Below are 13,082 nucleotides of genomic sequence, written 5' to 3' on the forward strand. Positions count from 1 at the left end.
CTAAGAATTTATAAGAAAATGAGTTAGTTTTTATTTTTTTTTTTATTTTTTTATAAGTAGGTACATTACATATAAATGTGGCACACGAAACATGAAGTTATTAAATTTAACACAGCTTTTTGGATCTTCTTGAGTCAGACCTGATGAATTGAATTTTAATTAATCGTACCTTTATTTTAATGAAGTTAACTTATTTTCAAATAAAGTGATTAAAACTTTTTTCAAATGTCTACCAAGATATCAAAATGGCAGACGTGTTATTGTCTATTGAACCCGCACTCACAAATACAATGTATAATGTGTGTTTACAATATTGATACATATATATCTTTTCGATACCGTAGAAGAATTATTATATATTGTCTGAAATATTATGAAAATGATTATAATAAACATCGACTTATAAAAATAAATATAATTGTAATATAATTGTAATAATTTAACCCTTTGAACGCTACGCCTATCGTGTGCGGCGCGTCACCGCATCGTGAACCTTGTCGTAATGCACGAAGGTTGATATTGGGCTGTACCCGCGCGCGTCACTTGACGTCTTTGGCGGTCAAAGTGTTAAACAGTTAGTGTGAAATTGCAGTCTGCTTCTTAGGCCCACTTGCACCGTCCCACTAACCCGGGGTTGATCGGTTAATCCGTTAACCCAGTGTCGAATTGTACTGGTAACCATGGTAACTCCAGGTTTAACCGGTTAACCCCGGGTTATTGAATGGTGCAAGCGGCCCTTAGTAGCTTAAATCCTACAAATTCCTGTAAGTTTCGTACTTCGCTCTGACATCCGTGATATGATTTCTGTATTTTATTATTCACATTTTTGTCGCTGAATAACAGATTCATACAAATTGGTATCGCACGTATATTTGAGAGAAATGAGACTTGCGTGCATTAGAATTAAGTTCAATGTCCATGTTGTTATTGCGCGTGGTCCGATTGGGGGTATCTGAGCGCAGCGCGGGCCTACAAAGCAACTTTGCTATGTCCTTGAGGCCAATTCCAAAACTTACATTTTGACATCAAAGTTAGCCCCCTACGGCTTGGTGATAAAAAATGTTATTTTCCTTTGTACGCAACAACGCCAATGTAAAAATGTGTAAAAATAAATAAAAGCACAAACTCAAATTGCAAATGTAATAGGAAGAGGAAATCAAAACTAAAAGATAAATGGCGCAAAAATCGCCTCAGTTAAACGGTAGAATTATAGTAATATTTGTGACGAGCCACGGGTAAAGGGTACCTTCGTTATGGCGGTTGGCGCTTACGCCATTATTAACGCCGCTCCAAATACTGTTGCGGCGCTATGCGACGTAAGCGCCAGCCGCCATAAGGTACATTCTTCCGTGGAATTTTTCTACTTTAAAATAACACATCAAATTATTTAGTAAATATGATTTTGAATATGATGAAACTGGCTTGTCTGTCCTACCTTGTGTCGATAGTGGAAATATTTAATGTAATTATAATTATCTTTATGGTGTTTTTTATTTATTGCGTTTAGGGTTGGACGCATGCATGGCGCTATATTTGTAAATATAAAATACATATTCATATGTTGTTTTATTATTTTTAGGTTGTATAATTTCTGACTGTTAACATTTACCCAAAGTCAAGTTTGACAACAAACCATAGAAGCGGAGCGTGAGTCTCGCGACCTATACGCGTAAGCGCCAAGTGCATTGGGGTAACATTGAAAATGGGGTAATTTTGAAAATGGCAAATACATATCTATAAAACCAGAAGCACTCCATAATTTAGCAACACTAACAAAAAAAGTGACTTTCGAATTTATTATAACAACAAACCTGTCAATACAATAATTTTATTTAACATTCAGAATTGACAAGTTAAAATGTTTGCAATTACAACAACCAACAACACCAACACTTTTCACATCAGTCTTAAGTTCACAGCAGAATTTTCACATAAATCTTAAGTACCTACTTATTTCATTATTTTAATGTTATTTGTTTTACAAAGAAGCAAATTTGTTGTTTAACTCTCGTGCTGTAGTTCGTTATTTTAGCATTAGAAAGAATACCTTCTTGGAGTGTCTTTTTATTAAAAAATATTGAAAAACGCTTTAAACAATTAGTTTATATTACTTATGAAAGCAAAAGAATGTAAAAGATCGTATCTATGTAATTCTAACATATTGCTGTGACTTATTTTTCAATGGTGATTTTTAATAAAAAGACATGTCAAGATCGCTAACCTTTTCTAATGATAAAAAAAAAAGAACTATAATATAGATACCCGAACAAGCGAAAGATTCGGACTGTCCTTAGCCCTGTTTTCGTTGTTAGTGCATGTACAGTCACCCTCCGTGATTGTTACGCCATTTAAGGTCCTAGCTAAGTTGGTTGTTCCATACTTACGCTATGGAATGTCCAATTTAGCTTGAACCCTAGATAGCGTAACAATCACGGAGCGTGACTGTACGTACATCTGAAATCCCCTATTTCCCCTATTAATTATCTCCGTGTAAGGAATAGGGAACATGAAGTTAGTTGGGGTGACAGGAGGCCTGTGTGGGACTCTGCTTGCTGACGAGTATGACAATACTCGTCCTGCTGAATTTGTTATTCCTCCTGAAAAAGTACAAATATTATTATTGCGGCGACCTTAATGGGATTCAAGAGGTTTTTTCCACGGATAGCAGTTTATTCTAGTAAATATTTGAGAATGAAGAATTTTCACGGTAATCTTATACCTTTTAAACGAGCAATTTTTGTAATACAAATACTGGGGCGTAGATAACGAATAACGACACATAAAAAAAATAACATATGCATATTCCGAATCATCGCAGCACATCGATTACAAGTAAATTAAATTATATATACAATGAGGTAACCTGGTTCGCAACCAAATAGAGCAAACAATTAAAAAACACATCGATAGACACTATAAAACTAAGCCATAACAACACAACACAACGATAAGTTTTCACGCGGCACGTTTATCGGGTAACATTAATCGTGAACATTGCCGCTTAGTAAACGTGCCAATCGCTAACGCTCCGTAGCGATCGAAACGCAACTGTCACTGTCGCACTAATATGAAAGAGTGATAGAGACACAAAGCGATTTGATAGCGAAGCGCAAGCGATGGTCACCTTGGCTAGGCCGCCAGGTCAGAAAGCATGAAGGTTGATATTGGGCTGTAGTAGCGCGCGTCAGTTGAAGCATGGTTGAAGCCTTTGCCGGTCAAAGGGATAAACAAAATTGCACCAACATTTATTTTTTTAATCCACTTTACACTTCAATGGAGGCATATTTTAATTTTACTCCATATTCTAATTTTTCCCCATACTCTTTAGAACTCTTTCCTATAGTACAAGGAGTAAAACAAGAGTTAAAAAAATATATCACACTGCCCGTCAGGCCCAGTGACGACTTTCGTCGTAAAAGTTCTCTTTCATTGACTCTGGCCACGCTAACCCTGCACAAACTTGGCAGGACCAGGACCAATGCATACATACATATCCCTATAAGCTATATACTTGACGTATAGCAGTACTCTACTCGTTTTTTCGGAGCAAGAATGAAGCAGATAGCAACATGTATGATGAGAAATTAAATTTACCTTTCTCCTTCTTTCCGGGTTCAGCATTTTATGGTTGTTGACTATCCATTCCATAGTGCTAAATAGTTTATTAGCTAAAGGCGGAAAGATATCCTGAAAAAAAAAACAGCATTGGGAATAGTTACCAAACTATGAAACCAAAATTAGTAGTAAGTTCCAAATGTGCTTAGAAATTTTCAAATAGTTTTTTACAGTTTTTACCAATTTTTTGGCTAGTGTATTAGAACGTATCTTGTCTCGATTACATGAATACCAGTCTATATAAAACAAAGTATATAGAGTTTCAGCGGTTCCGCGGCCGGCTCACTGACACTGCGGGGTTGCGTAATGCATCGCAATCATGTGATTTTTAGTGTTTAGTTTTTATTTTATTTTTTTATAATAATATAATTATGTATGCTAGTTTTAAGGTATTTATGTATGGGCTCTAGAACTAGCTCAGGTTAACACAAAATATATCAACATTCTTAAGAACATATATAAAAACAACACCAGCAGAGTAAAGTTAGACAGAAGAGGGCAAGCAATAAAAATAGAACGGGGTGTGCGGCAAGGTGACCCACTCTCACCTAAACTCTTCATAGCAGTGCTAGAAGGAATCTTCCGGAAGCTCGGCTGGGAAAATAATGGAATAAGGATAAATGATCAATATCTAAGTCATCTAAGATTCGCTGACGACATAGTGCTATTTTCAGAAACTGCCACAAGCCTCGAAACCATGATGAGAACACTAACTGAACAAAGCAGCAAAGTAGGACTTGAAATGAACACTAATAAAACAAAAGTGATGACCAACAGTTATGAAAAGCCTATAATCATTGGTAACGAGACAATAAAGTATGTAAATAACTATATATATTTAGGTAAACAGGTTTCATTCTCCAAAACCAGCAACGAAGAAGAGGTCAATAGAAGATCAACTATAACCTGGAAGAAGTACTGGTCTCTGAAAGAAGTTCTGAAGGGAGACTACAGCATGACATTAAAAAAAGTGGTGAGTGACACCTGTCTCCTACCATGCCTAGTCTATGGCTCACAAACATGGGTATACACCAACAAAGTGAAGGAGAAAATAAGAACTACGCAGAGAGCTATGGAGAGAAGTATGATGGGGCTGCGGAAAATATACAAAATAAGACACACAAGAATAAGAGAAAAAACCAAGGTAACCGACGCTCTTACCCATTCTCTCAAGCTTAAGTGGAACTGGGCTGGCCATATAGCCCGCATGACAGATAAAAGATGGACCATACAAACTACAAAATGGAAGGGACCACACGGAAAACGCCCCCGCGGCAAGCCGAAGAAACGCTGGTTTGAAGACATTACCCAAATAGCCGGAAAACATTGGATGGAGACAGGAGAAGATAGAGAAAGTTGGAAGAAACTGGAGGAGGCCTTCACCCAGAGAGGGATCCATACAAACAAACAAAACAACTAAGATAAACATAGATAAACTAAAAGAAGGAGTATGGAAGAAAAGGCTATAATATAATATATATAATATAATATAATGTATGGGCCACTAGTTGCCTGAAATAAAAGATTTCATTTCATTTCAAAACAACTAGAAGCCTATACAGGGCAATACTGTTTTTTTGCATTTATGCAAACAACAACAAAGGCATAGTTGACACAATAATTGCTTACCTTCACAAAGATGGCGTATAAAACAGGCCTCCCAAAAGCCCAATGGACAAAGCCAAGTATATGCGCAGTGAAAGGTCTCCCCGCGTATGGGACACTCGCTTTCATGTAGCGCAGGGACACACTGATCTCTATGCAGCTGTCGTCGATCTAAAAAAAATACAAAAAAAATGGGAATGACTTACATGAAAACACCTATTCCCATCAGCGCTCAGTGGGGGGCAAAAGGGAATAAACCCATGATATTGGGTCAGTGAGATTTTAAAGGTTTGATTGATTTTGAATTGAGAAAAATCAGAGAAACTTACATCACGCAAAGTGTAGCCCCGGCCCTGGCTGGAGAGGATCCCAATCGACCTGCACCGGAAGACGGAGTGCCCGTGCTTGGTAATCTTCACTATCAGCTTCTTCAGTGACAAAAACTCGTGGTAATCCTCCTGTAGATAATGGATCATCGACACAATCTCGCAAATAAAATCCAGCACTTACTTTTCAAGTGAAAAGTTTTAACGCGCGCTCTTTATGAAGGGTTTTAGACTAATTAAGTGATAAATGTTAATTTAGCCGGCCCGTGCCGCGCAGGTGTTACGCACGGCCCACGCTTGACCTTGTTTATGGTACAAACACTGATGAAAACATTGCAACAAAACAACGTTTTTAATCAATACAAGTGTAACCGCTTTATTTAGCGTCATTCAGGGCACTTACGTTGGCTATTTCAGAAGAACTCGGCAATTCGCGATACGATGAGTCCTTTACGAACGGCATAGCGATATTTTTGAGACGGGGAATGCGCTCACGCTCATCAAAGAGTAAAGTATAAATCGCTCATGCTCAATGACAATTCGCGCCATTTTTTATTAATTTCGAGGTTATGTTTTGATGTCAAACGATAAACAATGTATTTTTTTACAAATATGGCATGGATACGAGTTCTGTTTTGCGTTTTATAGGTTTTATACAAAGAATTAGTGTGTCAAAGGACTGTCTATATTATATACTTGGTCAACCAGATCTTAACAGTAGAAAAAGGCGGCAAATTTGAAAAATGTAGGCGCGAAGGGATATCGTCCCATAGAAGATTTGAATTTCGCGCCTTTTTTTACTGACAAGATTTGGTTGACCAGCTATAGTTTATTTATGTTTTTATTAACTGACCATTTGGTTTGACCAACTATATTGTATTATGTATTAAGCCCCCTCCGCACTCGCGATCGCGGTTTCGCGCCACGATTCGCGCAGGAGTGTGGAGGGGACTTTATAGTTGGTCAAACCAAATTTGTCAGTAAATAAGAACACAAAAAACTATACTTATCCTTTTCTTTTGGGTACTAGTACTAGTGTAAGACAAAGATAGTATGATTCTCTCTGTTTGAAATGAGACAGTCCTTTGACAAACTATAATGACGCGTACACGCGTGGTCCTTATCAGATAAGGCAGTATAGCTTAGAGCTTTAGCCTGTCCCGATGGGCAAATAAAAAAAAGTCAGTGACGTCAGTGACAGACATTCCTGACATTGAGATATGCAAGCAATCTGCATTTTCGCTACATTTATTTTATCAAGAAAACTATCGCAATGCCTTCGAGTTTAGTAGACCTGCGGCCGGACCGTCGTCTGTTGGACCACGAGTTCGAAGGTTACAAGCTTAACCTGCAGGCGTTGCCTCACTACAGCCATGAGCTAACGTCGCGCGTAGACCGTGTATTCCCCGACGACGTCCAGTACTCTTTCATTCACGCGAAGCTCTTCGCACTTCATAACCACCTGGTAGCGGATAAGTGGGATTACACGCACAGCTTCTACTACATAGATAAGAAACAGCAAGTTAGGCATATCAGTTTCGATAACGCTAATCTAACGTTTCAAAACACCGTTGTTTACGATGTCCCGGCTCATGTGGAGCGGAAATCTGGTCATTTTAACCTGTGCCTGTCGTTCCCCTCGAGTACTTTGGCTTTGGTGAGTGACGGGACAGGGTACTTGCATATAGTTGACACGCGCGCTCGCAGCAGACCGGCCGAACGCAATGCGCAATGGCAAACGCAGCAGTCCAGTCTCATCTTGGGCGAAGATAAATATTTCATAATTGTAGACTCTAGAATTGTAGAGAAAAACAATATAGAAATCTTACACTGTCTCTTACAGTCTGTAGAGCAGAATGAGGCTCAGTTTGACTCTGTTTTGACATGGGTCACTTTTAAGTTTGATGAAGTTAACTCAACCTGGTGTCAAATGAGCTTTAGACAAGTGCAAGGCAAAGGCATTGTACATTATGCCGCGTTGGAGAGTTTGTGTTCGGCCATCTACGTAGCTTCAGATCATCCATTCAAATTTACAAAAGACTCGGAAAAGGAAATTGTAGAAAAAAAGGAAGAGATCAAAACAATATTGTACACTTGGCTGCAAACATCAGAAGATATAACTATTACTTTGAAATTGGAAGATAACTTTGACCAGAAGCTTTTCCGAGTGGATGTTGGTCCGTTGGAAGTTAAAATAAGCTACGGGGGTAAAGAGTTTGTGAGTGGCCGGCTACGGAACAGAGTGGACAGCGAGTTGACTACCTGGAATGTACAAGATAATGGTCAAGTTAATGTATTGTTGACAAAGTCGGACAGTATGCTGTGGGACAACCTCATTGAGGGTTAGTATGCTAAACTGTTAGCTTTTTAACATTGTAATCAAACTGTTTTGTTACCCACCATAGTGTTTTCACAGTAAGTTTAATAATATTTTTACTTTTAGAATCAATGTTATGCCAATGATGTAGTAAATATGAAAAATTGCAGTGGGTCAGAAGTCAAGTCGTACCAATACTTAGTTGTTATTATATTTTGACTTAATGCCCAGGAAATTAAATGTATACAGTAATAAATTTGTATGTACATATTATACAACACATACTTACCTAATTGTATTGCATACTGTACTTAATATTGTTCTTTAAAAACATCCACAGGTGGAGATAATAAGGGTGAACAGATTATGGACGAGAGTCTGATCGAGGAGGCACATTGCAGACTGTCACATCTGTGCTCCGAGACGGAGGTGACATCCGTTGAACAGTCCGCTCCAGGGCTCTCCACTCAAGAGTTGGAGGAGTGTGATGCAGCATCCGAGGAGGACACTGTGCTAGGTGAGATACAAGTTTACCACCTGAACTCATGTATGTTAAATCTCTACAAAAATCTAGGTTCAGAAATGAACATGTAACTCAGTAGTGCTATTCCGGGCGTATTGGCACTTGTTGTGCCGCCTCGTGCTTCATAATGCGTCCGTTTTGTGCTCAAAGGTATATTAGAAAGTAACTTTTTATTTCCAGTTCGCCTAGACATCAACCACGAGACGACCCACCGCGTGCCGCTGAGCGTCAACCGCTACCTCTTTAGCCTCACCATCGACCCCCAACAGTCGCCCGCCATCGTCCTACGCCACGACGTCGACGCTTGCATCTGGCAACCTTACCCTGCCGACAACCGACCCTTCCTGATCCACGAGGGAACCCTAATGGCCTTCGGATACATACAGTCTTCTAAAACTAATAGGAAATTCATCACTTGCCCTCCTAATTTATCTTATGGGGTAGTATGCGAGAGTTCGAGACATATTTTCGTGTATCAACATAGGAATGGTGGGCAGCTGAGGAACAGGAGTGGGGGGGTGAATAGGTTGGTGAAAGTGGGGCAGCAGAACGTGTTCAATGTGGAGAGGTTCGGCGAGGTGGTGGGGATAGAGGCGACGAATGATTATCTGTTTGTTTTGACTGAGAGTTCTTTGGTGGCTATCGGTATTCAGTAGGGCGTAAATACCGGATTTTCGTGATCCATGAACATGTTAATTTAATCATTAATATGGGATTATTAAGTAAGCTACAGTGATGAATGATATAAAATAAAATAATTTTATCAACAACAACTTTTATTTCCAACCTATACTTATTGCTGTAATGTTTTAACGATTTACAATTTTACATTAATGATTCTGTGCAAACAGGAGAACAATATAATTATGCGAGTGCGAATGAGATAGGAACAGGCGGGCATCCTTAACCTTAGATAATTTCATTCATTAATTTAGTTTTTTTTTTCATTTTTTACTTTCATCATCACTTAAGTCTAAACTCTCCTCGGAGGAGTATCCCGTCGTGAAAAGAAGATTCTTAGGCTTTTTCTTTTTATCTTCTTTGATCTCCTGCTGTATCTCCTTCTGTTTCTCCAGCGCCACTTTCTCCGTGAGAAGGGGCCTCTTCCTCTTCTGGGCCTCGTTGGCTGGGGCTCTTTGTGACGGAGTTTCTTTAGCTATAGGTTCTTCGTCAAACTCGTCCTCTGCAAATATAAAAACATTTCTTGCTTTTTAAACACTAAAAAAGATAAAGTATGAGGATGGAAATAAAGATTTTAATTTCTTATTCTATGCTGTGACAAATTTCATTAAGTAATTTGTCGAGTTGTTAAAATTATGAGATTAGTTGTATAAATGAATAATTGTTTTAAAAATTGAAGCCTCTGGTCAAAAAGGTTGGTTATCGTGAATTTTGAGGGTAAAAACAGCAATTGTTTTGTATTGACTTGGCCAAAAGTGCACCATCGAGTAAACTAAGACTTATCTATTGGTTACTTTCTAGCTGCTTCAATTATAATGTACTATTTCATCACACTTGCTCGTAAATAGCGCTACTGTAGTACCGAGCACACTGTAATACCCTCCTAAGGCTCAAGGTCCTACCTATAGTACCTATTCAGTTTGATGTAATTTAAACCATGTTCAATTGGAACAGAGTCGCTTTTGCTTTGTTTCGTTCAATTTTCAAACAAGGCAAAATCAACTCTTATTTCCTACAATTTAGGTTCAAATTTCAGTGGCAAATTTTGGAGTTTCGTTTGTATGGCTGGGCCTTAGGAGAATACTGGAAAAACACCGTTTCCGAGACGACTAACAAATTTCAAATGAATTCATAATTACCAGGTGTGATGATGTCGAAATTGTAGGCGTGGTCCTTGAGCACGACGAAAACAAGCGGGAACTCAACTATGCACTTTCCCGAGAGGTTTTCTGCTAAAGTCTCGCTCGGGTCCAACTCGAAGAACTTGCGGGCGCACCCCCTTACTTTCTCGGCTGAAACAGTGTTAATGAGAATCAAACTTAATATTTTTCTTATGAAAATAATTTAAATTTGTGTTATTGAGATAGCTATTTAAGATGCAGAGGATGCTGGTTCATTAAATTCTTTATTTCAGGCCAGTTTGCCCATAGATTTTAGTTACATATTTACAGACTTACATTACTAGTGTTAGTAGATCTTAACCTAGGTCTCACATTTTCAAAAGATCATCATTTGGGGTCTTGGTACACAGGACGATGAGCAGACGCCCAGTGACTATAAAACGGACAGTCCCATCTCTCAGCTATATCTACCATTAAAGCTATTAAAGCCTTGGTCCACAGACCATATCAACTACTAGAAAAGACGAAGCACATAAGACAGTCACCACACACAAGCGCTAATTTAGTACTAATTTGGTATGCGAGCGCGACCACTCATTTCAGTTGCACCCAAAATACGGACCAGTAAAAGTCCATCTGACCAGTAAAAGTCCATCGTGTAATTTAAAAATATTTACAAAAATTATGCTTTAGGGGCTTTTATGGTAAAATAGCATTTCACAAGTAAAATTGCACCTAGTGTGTGATGACCTCGTTTTCTTTGTAAACACATCCTAATGCCACGGTGACACAGTCCAAAGTTGAAACAAACAAATCCTAACGTACCTCTCAACAGCACTTTGACTCCGTTAAACCCAACAGACTTATAATAAGTCAGAGCCTTCGACCCTTCAAATGGCTCTGCGTTGACATCCAGGTACTTATCCAACAGGTCAGAAAGCCTTCTAGTCTCCAAGCATTTCTCGTCTACAAATTTCACCATGTCCGGTTCAGCGTTGGGGAAGATCCACTCCACCCGCCAACTAATTAGGTTTGTTTTGTAATTGTAGCGAGTGGTGTTTACAGAGTGCCTTGAGAAGTTTTGAGCGAGGAACTGGAGGGCTATGCCACGGTCTCTGGCCGCTATCTTCAGTTTAAAGAGATGCTGTAAAAGTGAGCATATTGTGTAGTGATGCAACAAATATGAATATAGGTAATTCATATTCATTCATTGTTTCATTAATTTTAACATTATGCTACTGTAGCCTAGGTCCCATAGACAGCATTTGTATTATTTCAGTGCTTATTTGAAAGTTTACCGAAGACCGCGGACTGGACGCACGCCACTGGCGCTGTGGCAACTAGGGCGGAACAGCGGTGCACTGCTGTCATTCAAGACAAATTCATTCAAGTCTAAACGGTGAAAGTACTATTTATATATATTATTATATTACATTATATTGTTTAATACACTAGCAGCTGAAAGCTGATGCGTGTATATCACTGCACTTGTTTTATAATATGAAAAAACCATACTTCTTGATTATTTTTAAAATTAATCCCAGCCAGAAGACACTCGAACTTGCATAGGGATCATCACGAGCTATAATGGTTACTTGCACTTACTACTGGCAAATCCTTGTCTATCCTAGTGAACCTCTTCTTTTCGTCACGTTTCACTCCATGCACGAACCTGGCGCACTCCTCCAACAGCCTGTAGTCGCTCAACAAGTCTCTATCGGTGAAATCTTTCATGCGAACAAATTTCGTCCTGTCCCTTATACCGTCACAGTTTAGCTCCGTTTTGTGTATCCTAACGCAGTTTAAACAACACGTCTTCACTTCACATTTAGGGCACGTGTATTGTGCTTCCTTTGAGGCACACACTTCGCAAGGGCCGAGTCTGCAAGAAAGATATAAATGAGATTTTGTATTATAATTTATAAACTATCCAAGTATTCCGGGGGTGTTTTTTACCTTGGCGCGGGTCCCCTCGTCTCCGGCTCGCTATCTGATGACGACGACATAGTATACTTCAAATATAGTAATCCTATCCTATATTATATAAAAGCTTTAATGTAGCATGTACGCAAGGAAAATGAATGTGATAAACGTGTGATAAACACACGTGGTTCGAAACATGGAAACAAAACAAGCGGGCGTCATTTTGACGTTGTTTTTTTTTTTTTACAAGTATTTTTTTTTTAACAATACCGTTATGACCTGGATGCGAGTCTTTTAAGCCAATTTTACAAGTCATTCGTGTAGCGTTAATCATATCCGGATGCGTATAACCGTAAAACCACTTTAAAATATAGCTGGTCAACCAAATCTTGTCAGTGACAAAAGGCGCGAAATTCAAATTTTCTATGGGACGATATTACTTCGCGCCTACATTTATCAAATTTGCCGCCTTTTTCTACTGTCAAGATCTGGTTGACCAAGTATATAAGTTAAATATAGCTGGTCAAGAAAAACTTGTCGGTAAAAAAAGGTGCGAAATTCAAATTTTCTATGGGACGATATCCCTTCGTGCCTACATTTTTCAAATTTGCTGCCTTTTTCTACTGACAAGATCTGCTTGACCCAATATATTATAAATGTGTGATAAAGTTCGTATAAAGCCCCCTCCAGACTGTGAGCGTGAATCACGGTGCGAATCGCGAACGCGAGTGTGGAGTCGATTTCGGTGTCTGCGAAAATCGACTCCACACTCGCGTTCGCGGCTTCGCACCGCGATTCGCGCACGAGTGTGGAGGGTGCTTAGTAAGTTTGAATACTTGATCCTCACGTAAAAACGGCTGCACAGACTTCGATGTTTGCACACACATACCTACCTATGTAATTTGTTAGACCAAGAAAAATCTGCAACGATTTTGATAGCCTACGCCATCACGCTCCGCGATTGTTGAGCC

The 13,082-nt window shown here is 39.0% G+C and overlaps 3 protein-coding genes across 3 annotated transcripts; 1 reads left to right on the forward strand and 2 right to left on the reverse strand.

Moving 5' to 3' along the window:
• Positions 1-2,520: 2,520 nt before the first annotated feature.
• LOC134661603 (uncharacterized) lies at positions 2,521-6,034 on the reverse strand. The gene is made up of 5 exons (XM_063517743.1): positions 5,950-6,034; positions 5,550-5,678; positions 5,245-5,391; positions 3,595-3,687; positions 2,521-2,597 (listed from the first exon to the last, which is right to left on the reverse strand). Exons 1-5 carry the CDS (start codon positions 6,007-6,009, stop codon positions 2,589-2,591), a joined length of 438 nt encoding a protein of 145 aa, XP_063373813.1. The 5' UTR covers positions 6,010-6,034; the 3' UTR covers positions 2,521-2,588.
• Positions 6,035-6,768: 734 nt separating this feature from the next.
• LOC134661829 (nudC domain-containing protein 1) lies at positions 6,769-9,057 on the forward strand. Its single transcript, XM_063518025.1, has 3 exons — positions 6,769-7,888; positions 8,204-8,380; positions 8,567-9,057. The coding sequence occupies exons 1-3, from the start codon at positions 6,820-6,822 to the stop codon at positions 9,040-9,042; spliced, it is 1,722 nt and encodes a 573-aa protein (XP_063374095.1). The 5' UTR covers positions 6,769-6,819; the 3' UTR covers positions 9,043-9,057.
• A 273-nt stretch (positions 9,058-9,330) lies between these two features.
• Positions 9,331-12,215, reverse strand: LOC134661935 (box C/D snoRNA protein 1). The gene is made up of 5 exons (XM_063518187.1): positions 12,145-12,215; positions 11,794-12,070; positions 11,014-11,332; positions 10,207-10,359; positions 9,331-9,569 (listed from the first exon to the last, which is right to left on the reverse strand). Exons 1-5 carry the CDS (start codon positions 12,192-12,194, stop codon positions 9,331-9,333), a joined length of 1,038 nt encoding a protein of 345 aa, XP_063374257.1. The 5' UTR covers positions 12,195-12,215.
• Between the last annotated feature and the right edge of the window lie 867 nt (positions 12,216-13,082).

Source organism: Cydia amplana, chromosome Z (assembly GCF_948474715.1).
Source record: "Cydia amplana chromosome Z, ilCydAmpl1.1, whole genome shotgun sequence".
Classification (NCBI taxonomy): domain Eukaryota; kingdom Metazoa; phylum Arthropoda; class Insecta; order Lepidoptera; family Tortricidae; genus Cydia; species Cydia amplana.

Bases quoted from the DNA above. Each gene is read 5' to 3' on its own strand.
- LOC134661603 (XM_063517743.1), bottom strand. From the start codon at position 6,009: ATGCCGTTCGTAAAGGACTCATCGTATCGCGAATTGCCGAGTTCTTCT. The intron at 5,679-5,949 runs GTAAGTGCCCTG...CATTATCTACAG, and splicing joins GTTCTTCTGAAATAGCCAAC to GAGGATTACCACGAGTTTTT. The intron at 3,688-5,244 runs GTAAGCAATTAT...TTTTTTTTTCAG, and splicing joins TATACGCCATCTTTGTGAAG to GATATCTTTCCGCCTTTAGC.
- LOC134661829 (XM_063518025.1), top strand. From the start codon at position 6,820: ATGCCTTCGAGTTTAGTAGACCTGCGGCCGGACCGTCGTCTGTTGGAC. The intron at 7,889-8,203 runs GTTAGTATGCTA...AAACATCCACAG, and splicing joins GTGGGACAACCTCATTGAGG to GTGGAGATAATAAGGGTGAA. The intron at 8,381-8,566 runs GTGAGATACAAG...TTTTATTTCCAG, and splicing joins CGAGGAGGACACTGTGCTAG to TTCGCCTAGACATCAACCAC.
- LOC134661935 (XM_063518187.1), bottom strand. From the start codon at position 12,194: ATGTCGTCGTCATCAGATAGCGAGCCGGAGACGAGGGGACCCGCGCCA. The intron at 12,071-12,144 runs GTAAAAAACACC...TCTTTCTTGCAG, and splicing joins ACGAGGGGACCCGCGCCAAG to ACTCGGCCCTTGCGAAGTGT. The intron at 10,360-11,013 runs GTACGTTAGGAT...ACACTGTTTCAG, and splicing joins AGTCAAAGTGCTGTTGAGAG to CCGAGAAAGTAAGGGGGTGC.